Source organism: Bufo gargarizans, chromosome 1, assembly GCF_014858855.1.
Source record: "Bufo gargarizans isolate SCDJY-AF-19 chromosome 1, ASM1485885v1, whole genome shotgun sequence".
NCBI classification, from domain to species: domain Eukaryota; kingdom Metazoa; phylum Chordata; class Amphibia; order Anura; family Bufonidae; genus Bufo; species Bufo gargarizans.
Genome location: NC_058080.1, coordinates 136,784,389 through 136,805,568, shown reverse-complemented (window position 1 = coordinate 136,805,568; position 21,180 = coordinate 136,784,389). Strand labels below are relative to the sequence as shown.

Genomic DNA, 21,180 nt, shown 5'->3' with positions numbered 1-21,180 from the left:
AACCATGCATACAGCAGACTCATATTTACTAGTCCTCTGTACTAATGCGGGGAGCACTTCCCCGACCCCCTCACCAATGACTTCTGAGAGGAGAAGGGTATTCTTTGCTAGGCTCTATTAGCCAAATTAGCACAATATTTTTTGTGCCTTCTGGACAGTAGAGCAGACCTGTCCCATAATATGCTATAGTACCAACCACGGCAAGTGGAGGCATACACACCAATACATCTGTACTTATACCACACGCTGCTCACCGAGGGGCAGATTCATCTAGCAAACAGCAAAATGTTTACATTCTAATGCAAGTCTTATGGTCAAAATCGAGGAATGTGTTAGATCCGCAACTGAACAAGGCACAGAATTACAGCAAAAGATTCTTTATTTTGGATTTACCAGCAATATGTACAATGTGCACAAGAAGAAACCTGTGGCCTATACAGAAGCCGTAAAAAAATATCTGTCATAAAAAACGTTGTCCCTGACGTTTGGGCTCACAAACTTTGAAACATCTCATAAACAATAAAGGGTTTTGAGGGCATGACCTAAACATTGCCAGAACGCTAGGCCTGAAATACATTCCGATATGTCCAGATAGAGTCTTCACATTCCTGCACAATATGCGTACACTGGAGGGACTACAGGTATAGCGGTCATGACCACCACCAAATGCATAGACAGACTCTACCCAGCATGGACATGTGCATATTAGCAATACATTTACTAAAACTAAACTTGCAGTTAAACGTTCTGTATATAAAACTGTTCAAATAATAAAAAATATATAAAAACAGTTACAAAAAGGTATGTTATACAGCACTGCAGCATTTCATTATTAGTGTAGATAGCTTGAGCTTAAACAAAAGTTAAAGGGGCTGTCTCCCTTCAGCAAATGGCATTTATCATGCAGAGAAAGTTAATAATACAGGGCATTTACTAATATATTGTTATTATCCATATTCCTTCCTTTGCTGGCTGGATTCATTTTTCCATCACATTATATACTGCTCGTGTCCAGAGGTTATGACCACCCTGCAAAACAAACTATAGTTACAAGTGCCATCCTATGTGCACTCCCACTGTCCTGGTCACCAGAGCGGCCAGAGCCTTTTCCTATAGTGCAAGCACAGCCACCACTTCTGGATTGCAGGGTGGGCATAACCATAGAAATAAGAAGTGTATAATGTGATAGAAAAATGAATCCAGCCAGTTAAGGAGGCAATATGGACAATCACAATACATTAGTAAGTGCCTTGTATTAACTTTCTCTACATAAATGCAATTTGCTGAAGTGAGAGAACCCCTTTAATTTCCGTTCATCGAGCTACATGCAGGTCAAAGAACAGGGCTTTCACACATACATTTGAAATTCTGTGTTCATATTGAAAGGGGCTGCATAAGAGTACCAAAAAGGGCTGTCTTTCATCTCCGAAACCGTGCCTCTCCAGTCCATGGGCTGTGTACAGTATTATAGCTCATCCCCATGCAAGAGAACCAGGCTGCAATACCTAGAAAGCCTATGAAAAAGAGTGGCGGTATTTCTGGGGATAAAAAATAAATAAAAAATTCTGACCTTTCTAGTCATCGACAACCCACTTAAAGTGTTATAATATCATTTGAAAATGAAAGTTTAGTGTAGTGCACCCATGAAACCAAAAAGAATTTCAGAACATGTATATGTTATGGTCCCTGTCAGGTGTTCAGGTCCATTGGGTTGACCACATGGCAGTGTGAAAGTAAGACTTAAAAAAGAATAATAAAACCATATACATTCACTGGAGTCGGACATTCCTCATGCTGATTTCAAGTCACAGAATTGCTCTAGAGTTCGGTAAGATATTTTCCTATTGGATTCTCTGGTGCAATCTCTACAGATCGGTAGAGAAAAGACTAGTCCTGGATACAGACACATCTGGGAGGTTTTTGGAGAGTGAGGGAAAAGTTTGCTAGATTCTGGCTAATATGGACACAGAGTTCGGCTACTTTCACATTAGCGTTTTTTGCAGATCAGTCATGGCTCTGCAAAAACGCTTCCGTTCCAATAATATAACCGCATGCATCCGTCATGAATGGATCCGGTTGTATTAGGTCTTCTATAGCCATGACAGATCCGTCATGAACACCATTGAAAGCCAATGGGGGACGGATCAATTTTCTATTGTGTCAGAGAAAACGGATCCGTCCCCATAGACTTACATTGTGTGTCAGGACCGATCCGTCTTGACAATGAATGGGGACAAAACTGAAGTGTTTTCTTCTTCTTCCGATATTAAGATCCTATGACTGATCTCAATAGCGGAATTGAAAACGCTAATGTGAAAGTAGCCGTAATTGTTCTTTTAAAGTGTTTTGATACACAAAGCCTTTATAAATCCGGGTTAATAATCTGCTGCAGGACTTTTAAATGATTCCCTTTAAAGTGAATGTCTACCCTTGAATACTGTTTAGTTAAAAAAAAATATAATGTATCACTATATATCAGTAAGCGTTTTGTTTCACTGAGACAGTGCTCCAACCAAATCCCATGCATGAACATGAGTTATAAAAACAAAAAACAAAAAAAAAAAACACACACAATGTGCTAGCTGCCTACAGCCACCACTAGAGGGAGCATGGGATTTTACTTTATACAATGAAAACAATACAGAAAGACAGTTCGCAGTAAGCTCCCTCTAGTGGTGGTAGAAGGCAACCAGCATGCTACCCGTGTCTATGCAGGGGATTTAGACTATAAAGATACATAAAACAGCACAGGATTTGGACTGAAAAAAAGCGGGTGCAAGGTGGACATTCACGTCAAAGTTTTGGGTTAAATGTACAAACATGCCCAGGAGCGCAGTATGAATTAAGATGATTCAGATTGTTTTGGAAGGGATTCATAATTCTTGGTATGCAAACATAAGAATGTAACAAATATGGCCCCAGGGCCAATGTGGGGAATGCAACAAAAGAAACATCATAAAGTTATGAAAGGCAGTATGAGCATGTAATACTGTATGAAACAAATGTGACAACTAGAACAGCGCAGCAGAAAACTATTAGGGTAAATGCTGGAACATAGAATAGATAGTGCTTTGAAGACAGTGACACTAATGCAGTGCCTAGAGACCTGTGAACCTGACAGCAATGCCTTGTGTGTGACTATAACCAGCACATAGATCTTATGTTGTGGCCATGCCATAGTACAGCAATGCAGTGATCCTGTAATAGGAACTTGGCATCTGCAGTAAGGTGCCTACATATAGCACGGTGTTGTACACGCTGCAGGAGTGGGTGAGGCACAGAAGTCACATTCGAGAAATATGCGCCTGTTCAATACTAGGACAGGAGAAAGGGACGCAGGTAACAAAAAAAACTGCTGCACTGACCGTAATACAAAATTAAACTATTGCGTATAATGTAAGAAACCGTACTGGAATCAAACCAGATATAACTTTGAAAGGGTTAATGTAGGGACACTATCAGACCAGGCCATTATTGATGTGGAAGACATCACATGCTTACATATCGTTATACGGGGATAAAATAAAAGGGGTTGTCTACTTTTTGCGATCTGATGTGTTAAGATGGCCACCAATGATTAGCTGATCGCAATTTACTGTGCAATCAGCTGTGATCTGTGGAAGAACAGAGCAGCAAGTGTTGAGTATCCCTGCAGCGCCACCACAGGGGAAACCAAGTATTGCACAGCACTTATTAAAAAAAGGGGAACACATGGATGTGTTGGGTCCTCCAGAAAGTACAAGGCTAGTTTAGGCTGTGCTCCACTCTTCCATAAAGAGCAGGGGAAACCCTTCTATAAACTCAAAATGCACTAAATTGATATTTAAAAATAGTTTTCTAAAACAAGACAGTCCCTTTAAAAGATAAAATGGCTACTAATGTGAGAGTACAGTACAGTAGTGTCACCAACCTCCTGGATTATATGGTAAAAGTGGTCCCTGCTTACAGTGATTCAGATTGGCAATGTCGCAGGGAGATTGACAGGTATCTCCTATAACCCCTTCCCTGGGTAACTCATCCAGTGACCGTGTAATAGGCGCTCTTATCGCCCACTGCTTTTATAATTTTAGGTCATTTTTTAAACCCAGAACATAAAACACAAATAACTGCATAAAATGAAGCAACGTAACACTGAGTGGTGTAGAGAATATGCAGAATGCATGGAAATCACTGACATGAGGTCTGGGTTAGCCTTCATTCCACTATACAGTGTGTGTGGCTGGCTGTAGGTTTCTAAGCACATGCCGCTCACACTGCAGTATGGTGAAGGGTAGAGGTTAGCACCAGTAGTGAAATATAGGTCGCTTATTGTTCCCTTTTGAACATTGTAATGTGAGAAGCCATGCAGCAAACTTATGTGCGGACCTTTTACTTTGGCCAGTATCACAAGCTCTGTCTCATATGTCATAGCTTGTGCAGTCGTTTGGAGATTGCATGCACGGAGCCTCTTCATCCTTTTTTGTCAGTCTGCTGCCATCTGCTGGTACTGAATGGAATAAGGCATTGTCAGTCTTTGGTAAAAACCAGCGTTTTATGGCATTTGAGCGCTCTCCAGGGGGCATCACATCAAGCTGCTTAGCCCTCTGATGCGGAGTTGGAAACAGCGTTCCTTGAAATACTCGGAAAGCAAACCTATATAGAATGAGTGAAAAGAAAAATCATTAAATAAGGTTTTTAAACTTTAGCTTTGAGAAAACTAAAAAGAGGAGGAGTTAAAGCCAAACTTTAAAGGAGACAGATTCTAAAAGCCTGCCATGAAACTGAAGGTTTAGGCCCTGTTCACATAAGATTTTTTTCTCTAAATTATACTATCCATAGGGACAAACTGACCTGACGTTTGTCCAAAGTGTCCTTTTTGCATATATCAGGTAGGTATTTTTTAATGAGAGCCTAAGGGTGATGTATGATACTACAATGGAACTTAAAAGGGTTGGCCACTCTGTTAGTAGCACTTATTACAACTGGAAAGAACATAGGGAGATATTACACTTACTAATATATCTTCTTAAGCAGATCTGCCTGGTTATCCTGCTATTGGCCCCCACGCCCCCCTCCCGTCCTGCTATTGGCCCCCACGCCCCCCTCCCGTCCTGCTATTGGCCCCCACGCCCCCCTCCCGTCCTGCTATTGGCCCCCACGCCCCCCTGCCGTCCTGCTATTGGCCCCCACGCCCCCCTGCCGTCCTGCTATTGGCCCCCACGCCCCCCTCCCGTCCTGCTATTGGCCCCCACGCCCCCTCCCGTCCTGCTATTGGCCCCCACGCCCCCTGCCGTCCTGCTATTGGCCCCCACGCCCCCCTGCCATTGGCCCCCACGCCCCCTCCCGTCCTGCTATTGGCCCCCACGCCCCCCTCCCGTCCTGCTATTGGCCCCCACGCCCCCCTCCCGTCCTGCTATTGGCCCCCACGCCCCCCTCCCGTCCTGCTATTGGCCCCCACGCCCCCTCCTGCTCTCCCCACGCCCCCTCCCGTCCTGATCTCACAGCTGCCCATCTGTCCATCCCTGCACCTGCCATGGAGGAGCAAACTCGTCCATGCCTGAAGGAGTGTGCTGCTGTCTGGGTCCTAAAGCACCCTGCTTGTATCAGAGCCGCTTTCCTTCTGTGACTGGCACTCCTGGCTGTGCAGGGCTGGCAGGCACTTAGCAGGAAGATTCAAGCAGAAATAAAGAAACTTTTTCAGAAGAAAGGGATACTGAGGGGAAGCTGTGATGGCTGATCCAGAGCTCACTGACTGCAGACTCCATCAACTCTGTCTCCCGTACTGAGAGGCTACTGATGTATGTGAGGATGCAGCAGAGCCAGGAAGGGGCTGTGGACCACAAACTGAGTAATCCCAGTGTCTGTCCTGTTTATGGCCCCTCTGCTCTGTGCTCTTATCACAGACATGATATTACAGCCAGACCAACAGTTCAGGAGCTTTAACCCATTGTCAGTATGGCTGAGGTCAGCGATATCAACAGCAGTCACTGGTCTCATCTGTAAATGTGTGCCCTCTCCTTCCTGCACACTTTATATAGTGATATATACCACCGTATACTGTATATAGACACGTGTGACCCTCTGTATACAGTAATGTGACCCCCACACTATACTGTATATAGAGATGTGCGACCCTCTGTATACTCAGTGGCGTTGCGAGGGGGGTGCGGGGGGTGCGGGCCGCACCGGGTGACACCAGTCTGATGGGGTGTCACCCGCCGGCCGGCAGGGAGGGGGCGGGGGGGGCTCTCTCCCTCCCCCCTGTGCTGCTGCTGCTGCTGCCGCTGCCTCCGCCAATGAGAAGAGGGATGGGAGGAGGAGGGGAGGGGCTGTGGCCACTGCGCCACCAATGAAGAAAACTGACCTGTAATACAAATACAGGAGGCGGGTGCCGGAATCAAATAGCCGGCACCCGACCTCTATGACAGTGAGCGGCACCTGAGGGGTTAACTGCCACTGATCGCAGCCCCCTATCATAGAGGTCGGGTGCCGGCTATTTCATTCCGGCACCCCCGCCTCCTGTATTTGTATTAACATTGAGTGCTCAGTATAATTAACATTTTGTGCCCCCCCCCCCCAGTATAATAAAAATTTTGTGCACCCCCCCCCCCCCAGTATAATAAACATTGGTGGTGCAGTGGGAAGTGCCAATGAGGGTTAAAAAAATAAATAAAAAATTAACTCACCTCCACCAAGTTGATCGCGCAGATGCCGGTCTCCTGTTCTATGCTTCAGGACCTGTGGTGACATCACTGAGCTAATCACATGGTCCATTACCATGGTGATGGATCATATGATGTACCATGTGATGACCACAGTGATGTCACCACAGGTCCTTTCACAGGTCCTGAAGATAGAACAGGAGACCGGCAGCTGCGCGATCAATTGGAGGAGGTGAGTTAATTTTTTATTTATTTTTTTAACCCTCATTGGCACTTCCCACTGCGCCACCAATGTTTATTATACATGGGAGGGGGCCGCACTCAATGTATATTATACTGGGGGGGGGGGGGGCGCTCTCAATGTATATTATACTGGGGGGCGCTCTGAATGTTTGATATACTGGGGGGGCGCTCTGAATGTTTATTATACTGGGGGGGCGCTCTCAATGTTTATTATACTGGGGGGCGCTCTCAATGTTTATTATACTGGGGGGGCGCTCTCAATGTTTATTATACTGGGGGGGCGCTCTCAATGTTTATTTTACTGGGGGGGTGGCCGCACTCAATGTTTATTATACTGGGGGGGGGCGCTCTCAATGTATATTATACTGGGGGGGTGGCCGCACTCAATGTTTATTATACTGTGGGGGGGGGGCGCTCTCAATGTATATTATACTGGGGGGGGGCGCTCTCAATGTTTGATATACTGGGGGGGGCGCTCTCAATGTATATTATACTGGGGGGGCGCTCTCAATGTTGATTATACTGGGGGGGGGGGCACTCAATGTTTATTATACTGGGGGGGGGGCGCTCTCAATGTATATTATACTGGGGGGGCGCTTCAATGTTTATTATACTGGGGGGGCGCTCTCAATGTTATTATACTGGGGGGGGGGGGGCGCTCTCAATGTATATTATACTGGGGGGGTGGCCGCACTCAATGTTTATTATACTGTGGGGGGGGGGGGCGCTCTCAATGTATATTATACTGGGGGGGGGGCGCTCTCAATGTTTGATATACTGGGGGGGGCGCTCTCAATGTATATTATACTGGGGGGGCGCTCTCAATGTTTGATATACTGGGGGGGGGGGGGCACTCAATGTTTATTATACTGGGGGGGGCGCTCTCAATGTTTATTATACTGGGGGGGCGCTCTCAATGTTTATTATACTGGGGGGGGCGCTCTCAATGTTTATTATACTGGGGGGGCGCTCTCAATGTTTATTATACTGGGGGGGCGCTCTCAATGTTTATTATACTGGGGGGGCGCTCTCAATGTTTATTATACTGGGGGGGCGCTCTCAATGTTTATTATACTGGGGGGGCGCTCTCAATGTTTATTATACTGGGGGGGCGCTCTCAATGTTTATTATACTGGGGGGGCGCTCTCAATGTTTATTATACTGGGGGGGCACTCAATGTTTATTATATTGACCTTCTACTAAGCATTCTGTATTCAGAATGCTATTATTTTCCCTTATAACCATGTTATAAGGGAAAATAACACAGTGAATAGACTTTCATCTTAGCAACCAAGCGTGAAAATCGCACCGCATCCACACTTGCTTGCGGATACAATGCGATTTTCACGCAGCCCCATTAACTTCTATGGGGCCTGCGTTGCATGAAAACGCACAACATAAAGCATGTTGCGATTTTCACGCAGCGCACAAGTGATGCGTGAAAATCACCGCTCATCTGCACAGCCCCATAGAAGTGAATGGGTCCGGATTCAGTGCGGGTGCAATGCATTCACCTCACGCATTGCACCCGCGCAGAAATCTCACCCATGTGAAAGGGGCCTAAGGGTGAATAGGACAAGGGTTCCAGCCCCTAAGGGGGCTAATAGTAAGTGAAAATAAAACACAAACACTAAGGCTACTTTCACACTTGCGGTAGTGTGATGCGGCAAGCAGTTCCGTTGTCAGAACTGCCTGCCAGATCCGCCGATCTTGATGTGACTGAAAGCATTTATGAGATACATCCGGATGCGGATCAGTCTCACAAATGCATTGCAAGAATGAATCCATGTCTCCGCTTGTCATGCGGACAGACGGATCCGTCTTGTATCTTTTTACACATTTTTACCGGCATGCGCAGACCGGAAGGACGGATCCTGCATTCCGGTATTTTGAATGCCGGATCTGGCACTAATACGTTCCTATGGGAAAAAATGCCGGATCCGGCATTCAGGCAAATCTTCTGTTTTTTTCGCCAGAGATAAAACCGTAGCATGCTACGGTTTTATCTTTTGCCTGATCAGTCAAAATGACTGAACTGAAGACATCCTGATGCAAACTGAACGGATTACTCTCCATTTAGAATGCATGGGGATATGCCTGATCAGTTCTTTTCCGGTATTGAGCCCCTAGGACGGAACTCTATGCCGAAAAAGAAAAACGCTAGTGTGAAAGTACTCTAAAATATTAAGTTTAAATCCCCCCTTTCCCAATTTTACATATACCGTATTTTTCGCCCTATAAGACGCACCGGCCCATAAGACGCACCTAGGTTTTTGGGGAGGAAAATAAGAAAAAAATTATTTTTAGCTTTTGGTGGGTTTGGAACTAATGGTGGTCTGTGGGTGGCACTATTACTGGGGATCTGTGAAGGACACCGTTATGGGGGGATCTGTGGATGACGGACACTGTTATGGGGGGGGATCTGTGGATGACGGACACTGTTATGGGGGGGGATCTGTGGATGACGGACACTGTTATGGGGGGATCTGTGGATGACGGACACTGTTATGGGGGGATCTGTGGATGACGGACACTGTTATGGGGGGGATCTGTGGATGACGGACACTGTTATGGGGGGGATCTGTGGATGACGGACACTGTTATGGGGGGGATCTGTGGATGACGGACACTGTTATGGGGGGGATCTGTGGATGACGGACACTGTTATGGGGGGGATCTGTGGATGACGGACACTGTTATGGGGGGGATCTGTGGATGACGGACACTGTTATGGGGGGGGGGGATCTGTGGATGACTGACACACTGTTACAGGGGGGGGATCTGTGGATGGCACTGTTACAGGGGGGGGTGACACCATTTTCTACCGCACCGGGTGACACCAGCCCTAGCAACGCCACTGTGTATACTGTATGCAGTGATGTGACCCCCTGCCACCACCACTGTATATAGAGATGTGCGACCCTCTGTATACTGTATGCAGTGATATGTGACCCCCTGCCACCACCACTGTACACTGTATACAGAGATGTGTGACCCCATCACCACCATTGTACACTGTATATAGAGATGTGTGACGCCCTGCACTGGAGGATCTAATTATCATTATACAGGGAAGGGGGTGTCTCTATATACAGTGTACAGGTAGGACACATACAACTATATACTGTTTAAGGTACCTGTGTACACTGGTAATGTGTGACCCCTGTATACTCTATATACCGATATGTGACCCCTGTATACTCTATATACCTATAGACCCCCACCACTGTATATACCGATATGTGACCCCCCACCACTGTATATAGATATCCGTGACCCCCTCTACACTGCGACCCCTGGTATACAGAGATGTGTGATCCCCTGTACACTGTATACAGAGATGTCTGACTACACTCATTTCTCTTTCCCCAGGTGAAGGGCAGTCATACTTTCATAGAGGATTTCTAGGCTGTCAGCTGGGAGTAAGTTGTGTGATGATAGACAGGAGGCCCCTCGCTATGCGAGGAGATCAATTTGTACTTCTGGCTTCATTTGGGTCAGAAAACGAGTGAAATGAACATTAATTTGTTGGGGCGACTGGCCACACCCCTCCTGGCCATTGCCATTGTTTTTTAAAAGGCACAGTTAGAAAGTCGCAAACACATAGCTTGCAACTTCTTAACGCCACATTTCAGTAACAAGGCAAATGATAAATCTCCCCTTCTATTAATGGCTTACATCCAGTGGCACAACTAGAAACGACTGGGCCTACAGCGAGTTTATAAACAGGTTAACTCCCCCAGCAACAAATGTGTGATACATTAGCATCCCATTCCTGTGTGGGTAGTGACCTCTCTTTACTGCTGGCAAGTAAGGAGAAGCAGATTGAGTGGCACTACACGTAACGCTCCATATTCAATTCAGGGTAATGTCACTATTGATACAGGATGTTTAACACTGCAACCTGGCGGTGCTCAGCCCACAGCAAATAAATTCCAACCTAGTAAAAAGATATACACGCGCCACTCATCAATCAGTGCAATCTTCTTTTATTTCTTCCAGGACTGGGTACATCAACGCTGAAAACATCAAGGCTGAATACATCAAAACTGGATACATAAAAGCTGAATACATGAATGGCTTGGGACGGACATACATACGAAGCAGTGGTAAGACTTGCGGCGACGGCCGTTTCGCGCCTCATCGCTTTAACTGGCCAATAGTCTAGCATCGCTACTGTGCTAGCTATTTAGGTGTCTGCTCCCATGATTTACATGTGTGACGTCACCGGCGGCGCCAAAACCTGGCGTTCGCTCGTGACGTCATCCTTGGAGCAGACATCACCCCCGGTGTTTTAAAACATAACATTCAAAACATAAAACCACCTTCGAGACGTGAACAAAACTATAAGAACACTCCCAGATCTATTTCATCTTTTAAGCCCAAAGGGCCCATTGCACATGAGCGCAGGATCCGCTTGCTCTCTCTCCTAAGAAGCTTGCGATGTCCGTCTCCTCCTTGTGGAGGGTTCTGTACTGTCTCTATACCAGCAAACCTCACAACGCCACGATTTCCATTATGTTCGGAATTCACATGGTCGATTAGGCGGAGGCATCCTTTGCCAGTAGAAATAGCATTAATATGTTCCTTAATTCTTTCATTTAGACACCTGACTGTTTTCCCAATATAAAACCTACCGCATACACATAATCAACAGGTAGACTACAAATCTGCTTTTACATGTGATCAAGGTATTAACTTTGTATTGGGGCCCTCCAAAAAATAGAGTTTCCCACTGGGGGTTAAATTTACAGCATGAACAGTTACCAGAACAGCGGTTGCCCTTGGGTCGCCACCCTTCGAGCCAGGTACTATGTTTACCCTCTATGAAACGGCTACGAACTATCCTGTCTTTGAGCATGTAGCACCTCCTAAATGCTATTATGGGGCGGGTTCCTTTTACATCTCTAAGATCATGATCGCCTTCTAATATGTCCCAATTGTCGCACACAAACTTTTTGATCTGATCAGCCATAGAACTAAATTTAAATGAAAATACAAAAGGTTGTGGATTCACCTGTTGGTGTCTCATTTCTGCATTACCAGTGTCGACTGGTTTCCTGCGCAAATGCCAGTGTGTGGCTCTTACCATGGCATCATCCAAAAGATTTACCGGGTAACCCCTAGACAACAACCGCCCTCTTAAATCTAGGTCCTGTCTCCGAAATTCTCCCTCGGTTTTATTAATATGCCCCAATCTAACAAACTGGCCGTAAGGAACTGCCTTCTGAGGGTGATAACTAGAATAGTGTAACAACGAGCTGGTGGCGGTGGGTTTATGATACCCCTCAGTCACCAACTTGTTGTCCCTCACTGTAATTAGTACATCTAGAAACTCGAGCTGTAAACCTCCAAATTTGTACGTCAATACCATGTTCATATCATTAACCTGGTTCAGACACTCAACAAAACACCTGAAGTCAATTTCAGTGCCTGACCAGACAATGAATACATCATCTATGAATCTTAAATAGGTTTGCACTTTATGCAGTGTAACCAGAAAGACGCATACGAAACATGAAAGCCCTAGAAATGAGGGTAACGTAGTTGGCGGAAAAAGAAGTACGCCCATATTGGACAGTCAGTTCCCTCAAATCCTACAGAGAAAGCAACAGAGACCCCAGATGCCTCCGAATATTTAAAGAAATGTCACAGTACCAGGAAGATACGGAATTCACAATGGAATTGCAGTCCCTACATCAGGATTTCTCATTTAAAATAGAGACAGTTCTAAAAAGAAATTAAAAGGAATATACAACAGTAAAGGATAAAATGTCTAAAGCAAGAACAGAATTACAAACACACCTGACTGATAACCAACTTCAAATATTTAATAAACGTCTGGAGAAGAAATTAATAGCGATTCAAGGTGAAATAAAAGAAAAGAGATAAGTTTCTTAGGGACAAACAAGATTATGATTCAGGTCGAGTTTTTGATTGGGGCTATAGAAAACAAGAAGTCAACAACGACGCCGGACAAAGATTATTGGAAAACAGATTCTGACTCCAGCATTTCAGATGATCTGATGACCCAATGCGCAAATAATGCCAAAGGGAACAGCCGGGAAAATCCCCTTTAGAAGGAACATCAGGAGGGGTAGAAGCAGGAAAAACAAAGGCAAAACAAAGATACAAGAGAAAGCAAGTCTCTTGGAGACGATAGCTGAAGAAAATGAAAGTTGTGCAACACAAAACTTGGTAGTCAATTTGACCAGCTCCATGTTACTGGACTGTGAGAGTCCTCAATAGGGGGCTCAATTACAACCTAGAGGAACAGTTTGACCCGGTCAATTTTTTGATAGATCTCTTCAAGGCTGTAAGAAAGTTAAATTTGAACAGGTTGTTCAAAAATGTGCCTATACCATATAAGGTAGATAGGGAAGGTGAGAAACCAGCAGTCATAGGGCCGGTAGGATTTTCTGCGACCGACGATTTCAATCCAACTGAGATTTCATGTTTGCAATGGATGGCAGACACATCTTTGGATGCACCTACACAGACACAGGGCCAGGTGGAATTCACGGCAGCGTTAGATCCACTTTTGTTCCCCCTTGACTGCCGGTAGTAGCATAGAAATTTTTCTACGAAAAGTGCTTGAAGGGGTGAAGGCCTTGGTCTACCCCCGGGCACATAAAAATATAGATAAAGGGAAGGAAAAAGTCCTGAAATGGCTACAGCCTCAAGATGATATAGTGATAAAACCGGCGGACAAGGGGGCAATGTGGTAGTAATGACTAGAGATTATTATGTCTCAGAAGCTCGCAGACAATTAGAAAATAACCATGTATATGAGGAATTGAAGGCAGACCCCACATATAAAATACAGGGTCAGTTGAGGGGCCTTTTATATAAATATGCAGAATGTAAAATGTTGTCATGTAGAACAGCTAAGAAATTGCTACCTTTGTTCCCCAAAAAAACTACCTGGTACTTTGTGCCAAAGATTCACAAGTCACTGACCCGCCCACCTGGTAGACGTATTGTCTCGGGGGTCGGGTCAGTGACTGAACCTCTGTCAAAGTATACAGATTGGCTACTTAGACCAATGGTGTGGGCTGCACCATCACATCTAAGGGACACGGCGGACCTTTACTGGCACTGGAGTCTATCCAGTGGCAGGAGGGTCATCAGCTAGTGTCCCTGGATGTGGAAAGCCTTTATACACGTATCCACCAAGAGGAAGGCATAGGAGTGGTAATAGAGATCCTGGGTAATACCAATAAGAGTGCGTTTTTTGTGACTTTAATAAAGATGCCCTTAGTTTTGTTTTGAAAAACAATGCCTTCAAATTTGGGGATAACTGGTATAGGCAGCCATTTGCCACTGCTATGGGTACGCCCGTAGCATGTACCTTTGCCAATTTATATCTGGCTAGATTTGAGGATAAGTGTATATACTCAGCTACTAACCCGTTCCTTCCCTACATACACACCTATTTAAGATTCATAGATGATGTATTCATTGTCTGGTCAAGCACTGAAATTGACTTCAGGTGTTTTGTTGAGTGTCTGAACCAGGTTAATGATATAAACATGGTATTCACGTACAAATTTGGAGATTTACAGCTCGAGTTTCTAGATGTACTAATTACAGTGAGGGACAACGAGTTGGTGATTGAGGGGTATCGTAAAGCCACCGCCACCAGCTCGTTGTTACACTATTCTAGTTATCACCCTCAGGAGGCAGTTCCTTACGGCCAGTTTGTGAGATTGAGGCGTATTAATAAAACCGAGGAAGATTTTAGGAGACAGGCCCTAGATTTAAGAGGGCGGTTGTTGTCTAGGGGTAACCCGGTAAATCTATTGAATGATGCCATGTTGAGAGCCACACACTGGCATTTGCGCAGGAAACCAGTCGACACTGGTAATACACCAATGAGACACCAACAGGTGAATCCACGACATTTTGTATTTTCATTTAAATTTAGTCCTATGGCTGATCAGATCAAAAAGTTTGTACGCGACAATTGGGACATATTAGAAGGCGATTATGATCTTAGAGATTTAAAAGGAACCCGCCCCATAATAGCATTTAGAAGGTGCCACAAGCTCAAAGACAGGATAGTTAGTAGCCGTTTCATAGAGGGTAAACATAGTACCTGGCTCGAAGGGTGGCGACCCAAGGGCAACCGCTGTTATGGTAACTGTTCATGGTATAAATTTAACCCCCAGTGGGAAACTATTTTTTGGAGGGCCCCAATACAAAGTTAATACCTTGATCACATGTAAAAGCAGATTTGTAGTCTACCTGTTTATGTGTGAATGAGGTAGGTTTTATATTGGAAAAACAGTCAGGTGTCTAAATGAAAGAATTAGGGAACATATTAATTCTATTACTACGGGCAAGGGATGCCTCCGCCTAATCAACCATGTGAATTCCGAACATAATGGAAATCGTGGCGTTGTGAGGTTTGCTGGTATAGAGACGGTACAGAACCCTCCTCATGTGCAATGGGCCCTTTGGGCTTAAATGAAAAAAATAGATCTGGTAGTGTTCTTATAGTTTCGTTCACGTCTTGAAGGTGGTTTTATCTTTTAAAACACTGTGGGTGATGTCGGCTCCAAGGTGACGTCACGTGCGAACGCCAGGTTTTGGCGCCGCCGGTGACGTCACACATGTAAATCATGGGAGCAGACACCTAAATAGCTAGCGCAGTAGTGCTGCTAGACTATTGGCCAGATAAAGTGATGAGGCGCAAAACGGCCGTCGCTGCAAATCTTACCACTGCTTCATATGTCTGTCCGCCCCAAGCCATTCATGTATTCAGCTTTTATGTATCCAGTTTTGATGTATTCAGCCTTGATGTTTTCAGCGTTGATGAGTGCTGCCTGCATAGCTTTATACTCGCTCTCTTTACTGCTGGGACTGGGGTGTTCTTCCTATTACTATGTCTGCAGTTATTCACTGATGATGTCGGAGGGGCTCTTGTCTCCATGGAAGCACAGGTGGGCGGGGATGTCATGTGACTGCTCCTCTGAAGATGCGTGCTGCAATGCATGCTGGGATTTTTACTTTTCAGCTGCTCCGCCCACACAGCTGGTCTGAGGGAGCTCCTCCAGGGAAGTGTGTCATGGTGAACAGGTTAGACAAATGACATATAGCCAGTACATGTCACATGATATAAATAGGCACTTTGGATTTTTGATACTTAGGGTGGCCAACCCCTTTTAATAAGCCTTTAACGTCACAAAAATGGTGATGCACGCCACATTCGCACCATCATTTGCCCCCCTTCACATATCTGGCCAACTATTTTAGGTCGGAAGCCGGACACAACTGATATATGCACAGTGCACATTATCCGGCGTCTATGCATTCATAGCGCCGGACAGAAAAACTGAGCATGCAGCATTTTTCTGTCCATCGCCATTTGATATCCGGCGTCACAATTGATGTTTCGTATGTATGAGAACAATCCCATAGAAAACTGGTTCACCGGATATATATGAACGGGCCCGTTGCGTCTTGATAAGGGGGGCTCAGCGGCCCATCAGTATTGGGAGATTTCCGCAGTGCTCTGTACATAGAGCTTTACATGGTTCTGGCAGCACATATTGTAAGTATAGTAGATACAGCAGTAATGTCATTTACTATGACGCCGATATTTAGCAGCACTCGTCTAGTCTATGGGATGTCTGGTATTGCAGCCCTCTGACCAATGTTTGCACATATCTTTTGTGCTGGATCTGTACATTTACTTTGCTTTGTTAGGAAGGCCTGACCAAGACCTCACGCCCACAAAGCCATGTCCTTAGCCTGGCATAATGGTTTATTACAGTCCCTGACTCATTATACCGTATTCATGTAAGGCGCTACACTTTCAGGGTACAGCTTCTTTTTTTCATGGATCCAATATAAGATCAGAGGCACACGGGAATTAGTACAGCCAGCTAGGGGTGCTGCTGCATGGACCAACACTCTGTATCTAACCGTCATCGTCCTGCACAATTGATTTTTTACCATCAACTAATAGGAAAGATGGTCCTATGATTTCTGACATTTAGCTTTCAATAGAGATGCAGCCATATTACCAGCCCAGAATGCTAACCTATGTAGTAAACCATTTACAATCTTTATTACTCCTGACCCCCCCCCCCCCACCCCACCAATTGTCTTGCTTAATTTAATCTAAATTATTTTTTTCTATATCTGAATAGGAGGGATCTAATGCATGGCCCTCAGTACCAGAGTGGCAATGTACTATTGTAGAAGACAGATTCTCTGCATAGTCATGTAGGGGTCCTGGAACATCTTGGCATTATAGATATACATATGAAACTTTTCACATACCTTGGTAGAAGTGCAACAACAACAGACATAACACACACAAGATAAAACATGGGGTCCGTCATGTGTTTCTGCATCATCCAGTATGGGTTTGCCGGTGGCATACATTGCAGGCATAACGCATCAACAGCCAAGGTGAAGACAAAGTAGGCAGCGATGCTAAGGACCATAACTGTCCAGTGTATCCACATCTGAAATACAAAACATATTGACCCTTTCAGATTGCAGCCAGTGATAATAATGAGGCGTTTACCAAGAAGTGATTTAGCCAATACTCGGAAGTCCAATAATGGTGAATGGAGGTTGGCGGTGCATGCACAGCTGCTCTCCTTTCACTTCGTGGATCCTGTTGTGGAGATATGAGCAGGCTCTGCACTGATCTATAGTTTAGTGCTCTCATTAAGAGAAACAAAATAAGAGTATTGCAGGTTTGATACCTTTTAATGGCTAACAAAAATAGAAGTAATGATGTTACATAGCGAGCTTTCGAGACATCACCAGTCTCTTCATCAGGCGTACTACAAGAATATATGAAGAAACAGCAATATATATACAATGAGAACAGAGGCATGGGGGGAATGAATGGACATTTGAAAAAAAAAAAAAAAAAAGGAAAAAAACAGAACATCATATTAAAGTTCTTGAGAATGAGTCCTTAATTATCTTACAGATAAGGGGTGTGAAAGTTTTATGGTCTCTAAATTGATGTTATCTCAGAGACCTGGTGCCCCGACTATGTCTCCAGAAGACTCTTTAGATCTTGTAGTGTGTCATAAATCCCGGGGACAAATTCAGTCCAGTATTCAAAGTGTCAAGCAGTGTTATAAATTTGTATTCCCAAATTCTTCTAGCTTTTTGGGATTTGAAGTTACCTTTTAATATGAGAACTTTCATATGTTCTACATTGTGTCCTGGGCTACAGAAAAGCTTAGCCTCAGGAAAGTGTAGCTTCTTCTCTTTAATCGTGTGGCGTTGGGACCTCATCCTTGCATTGAGTCTCTGTCCTGTTTCTCCAACTTAGAGGCCTCTAACAGGACATTTAGTGCAGAGAATCAGATAAACAACATTAGATGTAGAACATGTGAATGTCCCAGGGATCCTGTATTCCTGCTGTGTGTTGGGGATCCGGATCTTATCTGTTGTCATTATATGGGAACAGGTTTTGCATCTGCTTATATTACAGGGATGGGTTCCTTTTTCTGTGGTACCTGGCCTTGAACTTGATCTGATCAAAATGTTCCTTAGATTTGGAGGTTGTCGGTAAGCTAGTAAGGGGGGGTGTCTGGGAAGATTGTTTTTAGTTGTTCATCCTTACGTAGGACATGATGTAATTTTTGGGCAGTTTTCCTCAGTACCTCTAGTTGTGGGTTGTAGGTCACAACCAGAGGTATGCGCTGATTCTGTTTCTTTTCATTGTATTGGAGAAGTTGACTTCTGGGGATCTTTGTGGCTCTTGTGATCTGATCTTCAATTGAAGCAGGATGGTAGCCCTGGTGTAAAAATGTCCTTTTCAGATATTGTAAATGCTCATCCCTGCCTAATGGGCTGGAGTAGATTCGGTTATATCTGACGGCTTGACTATAGAGGATGGACTTTTTAATATGTTTGGGGTGGAAGCTGTCCCATTTGAGGTATGTAGGCCGATCAATAGGTTTCCGATACAGGGATGTCTGTATTGAGCTGTCTTGAAGTTTTATAGTGGTGTCCAGAAAGCTGACTTCTGTGTGGGAATAGTTGAGGGTCAGGTTTATGGTGGGATGGAATTTGTTGAATTGTTCATGAAATTTTATCAGTTCATGTTCAGAGTCGGTCCAGATTATTAGGATGTCATCAATGAAACGGAAGTAGGCCAAGGGTTTTTTGAGACAGGATACCAAAAAGTCATTTTCCAGTTTTGCCATAAACAGATTTGCATATTGCGGTGCCATTCTACTGCCCATGGCGGTCCCAGTGCACTGTAAATATATCTCCTTGTCAAAAGAGAAATTGTTATGGGTGAGGATGAATTTGGTCAGTTGTAGTACAGACTCTGAGACGATCCCATTCGCCTCCAAGTATACTTGGCAAGCAGTTAATCCATCATTGTGCGGGACTCATTAAGGACTCATTCTCAAGATCTTTAATATGTTGTTCTGTTTTTTCCCTTTTTTTTTTTAAATGTCCATTCATTCCCCCCATGCCTCTGTTCTCATTGTATATATATTGCTGTCTCTTCATATATTCTTGTAGTACGCCTGATGAAGAGACTGGTGATGTCTCGAAAGCTCGCTATGTAACATCATTACTTCTATTTTTGTTAGCCATTAAAAGGTATCAAACCTGCAATACTCTTATTTTGTTTCTCTTAATGAGAGCACTAAACTATTTTTCTATTGGCTAACACGGTACCAGACTTTTTCCTTTTTCTTTCAACTGCACTGATCTGACATTGATGGCATAACCTTGTGATATGCCATCCCTGTGTGAGATGGGAATACCCCTTTAAATCTTTTAGGTGGTGTACCACATAATCATTTACTGGTCCAAAACGTGATGTCTATAGTTTACTGCCTAGGGGTATGGCCTATAGTGCTTGTGGAGCATGCTCTGTTCCAGCACTGGGCATTACAGGAGGCCCTGCAGTGAGGGAGCACAGTGTGTGATTGATGGGAACTGTAGTCTGCTACCCACATGGGCTCCTGCTATAATAGGGGCCACAGTGTGTCAAAAGATTATAAAGTACATGTTTAAAGGGAACATGTCATGTTGAACACTGCGTCTGAGCTGCAGGCAGCATGTTATAGAGCAGGGGGAGCTGAGCAGAATAATATATAGTTTTATGGGAAAAGATTCAGTATAACTTGTATTTTAATCCTTTAGATATCTTCTCATTCTGTTCTTTGAAGTCCAGGAGGCGGTCCTATCAGTGATTGACAGCTCTCTCTGTATACACAGTCATAGAGGGAAGGCTGTCAATCACTGATAGGACCGACCCCTGGACTTCAAAAGCTAAGAATGAGCAGGGATATAAATTAAATACAAGTTTTACTGATTCATTTCCCACAAAACTCTATATCAACCTGCTCAGCTCCTCCTGCTCTATAATAAGCTGCCTGCAGACTATTAAGCCTTTTCATGGTGATCGGTTCCCCTTAAGATTTAGTATGGTTTCTCTGAGTGCAATGGATCCTGCAGCCTTCTTTCAATTTTTTTGTCCAAACACTGGGATTTCCCTTTAAAGAGGACCTGACATGTCTGTTTTAGTGACTACTTGCATTCCCCATGTAATCACACTTTAGGAACTTCTATTCTTATGGCTTCCTTTATTATTTCTATTAGAAGTTATGAATTAATTGCTAGCAGTCTGCAGTAAGGGTACAGAGGGGAGATAACCAGTTGGGGGTGTACCTGCACAGACTGATTGGATAGAGTGAGTCTGTGCAGGTACACCCCCCAACTGGTAACACCCCTTGTACCATTACTGCAGGCTGCTAGAAACTCATTCATAACTTCTAGTAGAAATAATAAAGGAATGGCACAACATAGAGTCATAAGAATAGATGCTCCAGAAACGTTATTACACGGGGAATGCATGAAGCTATTAAAACAGGCATGTCAGGAGCGGTGACAGGTCCTCTTTAAGAAATTCAAATGCACTGTGGTTTTCTGTCAAAGTAGAGTGCAAGATGTAGTTTATTGCAGTCTGTAGTGTGGGTATGGGACACCAATGCTAGGCTGCTGTAAAGGGCATGTCCATCAATATATCAATTTTCTAGCATATTCCACTGCATGTTGATTTCAGTACCAGATTATAAGGACAAAGAGAGCCAAATGCCCTCCACCACACTCCTCAGGACATATAACAGCAAGTATAAGACAGGTCATATTCTCGGCCGAGTGTGCATGTGCTCTGAATGGCGATGAGGGAGTAAGCTGCTACCAGACTGGTGATGGCTAATCTTCCTTGAGAATAAAAGGTTTGGCCATGATGAAACCCTACAGCCCCTTAAGGCAATTTATAGCATTATTG

General features: G+C 44.4%; 1 protein-coding gene across 1 annotated transcript in view; it reads right to left on the bottom strand.

Annotated features, from left to right (window-relative positions):
• Positions 1-2,208: 2,208 nt before the first annotated feature.
• Positions 2,209-21,180, bottom strand: part of ATP10D (ATPase phospholipid transporting 10D (putative)) — a 125,396-nt gene continuing 106,424 nt past the window's right edge. The window contains exons 22-23 of the mRNA XM_044298832.1: positions 17,175-17,362; positions 2,209-4,632 (exon numbers count right to left, since the gene is read on the bottom strand). Coding sequence (XP_044154767.1) covers positions 4,398-4,632; positions 17,175-17,362 — 423 coding nt within the window. The 3' untranslated portion in view covers positions 2,209-4,397. The remainder of the gene's footprint in view (positions 4,633-17,174; positions 17,363-21,180) is intronic.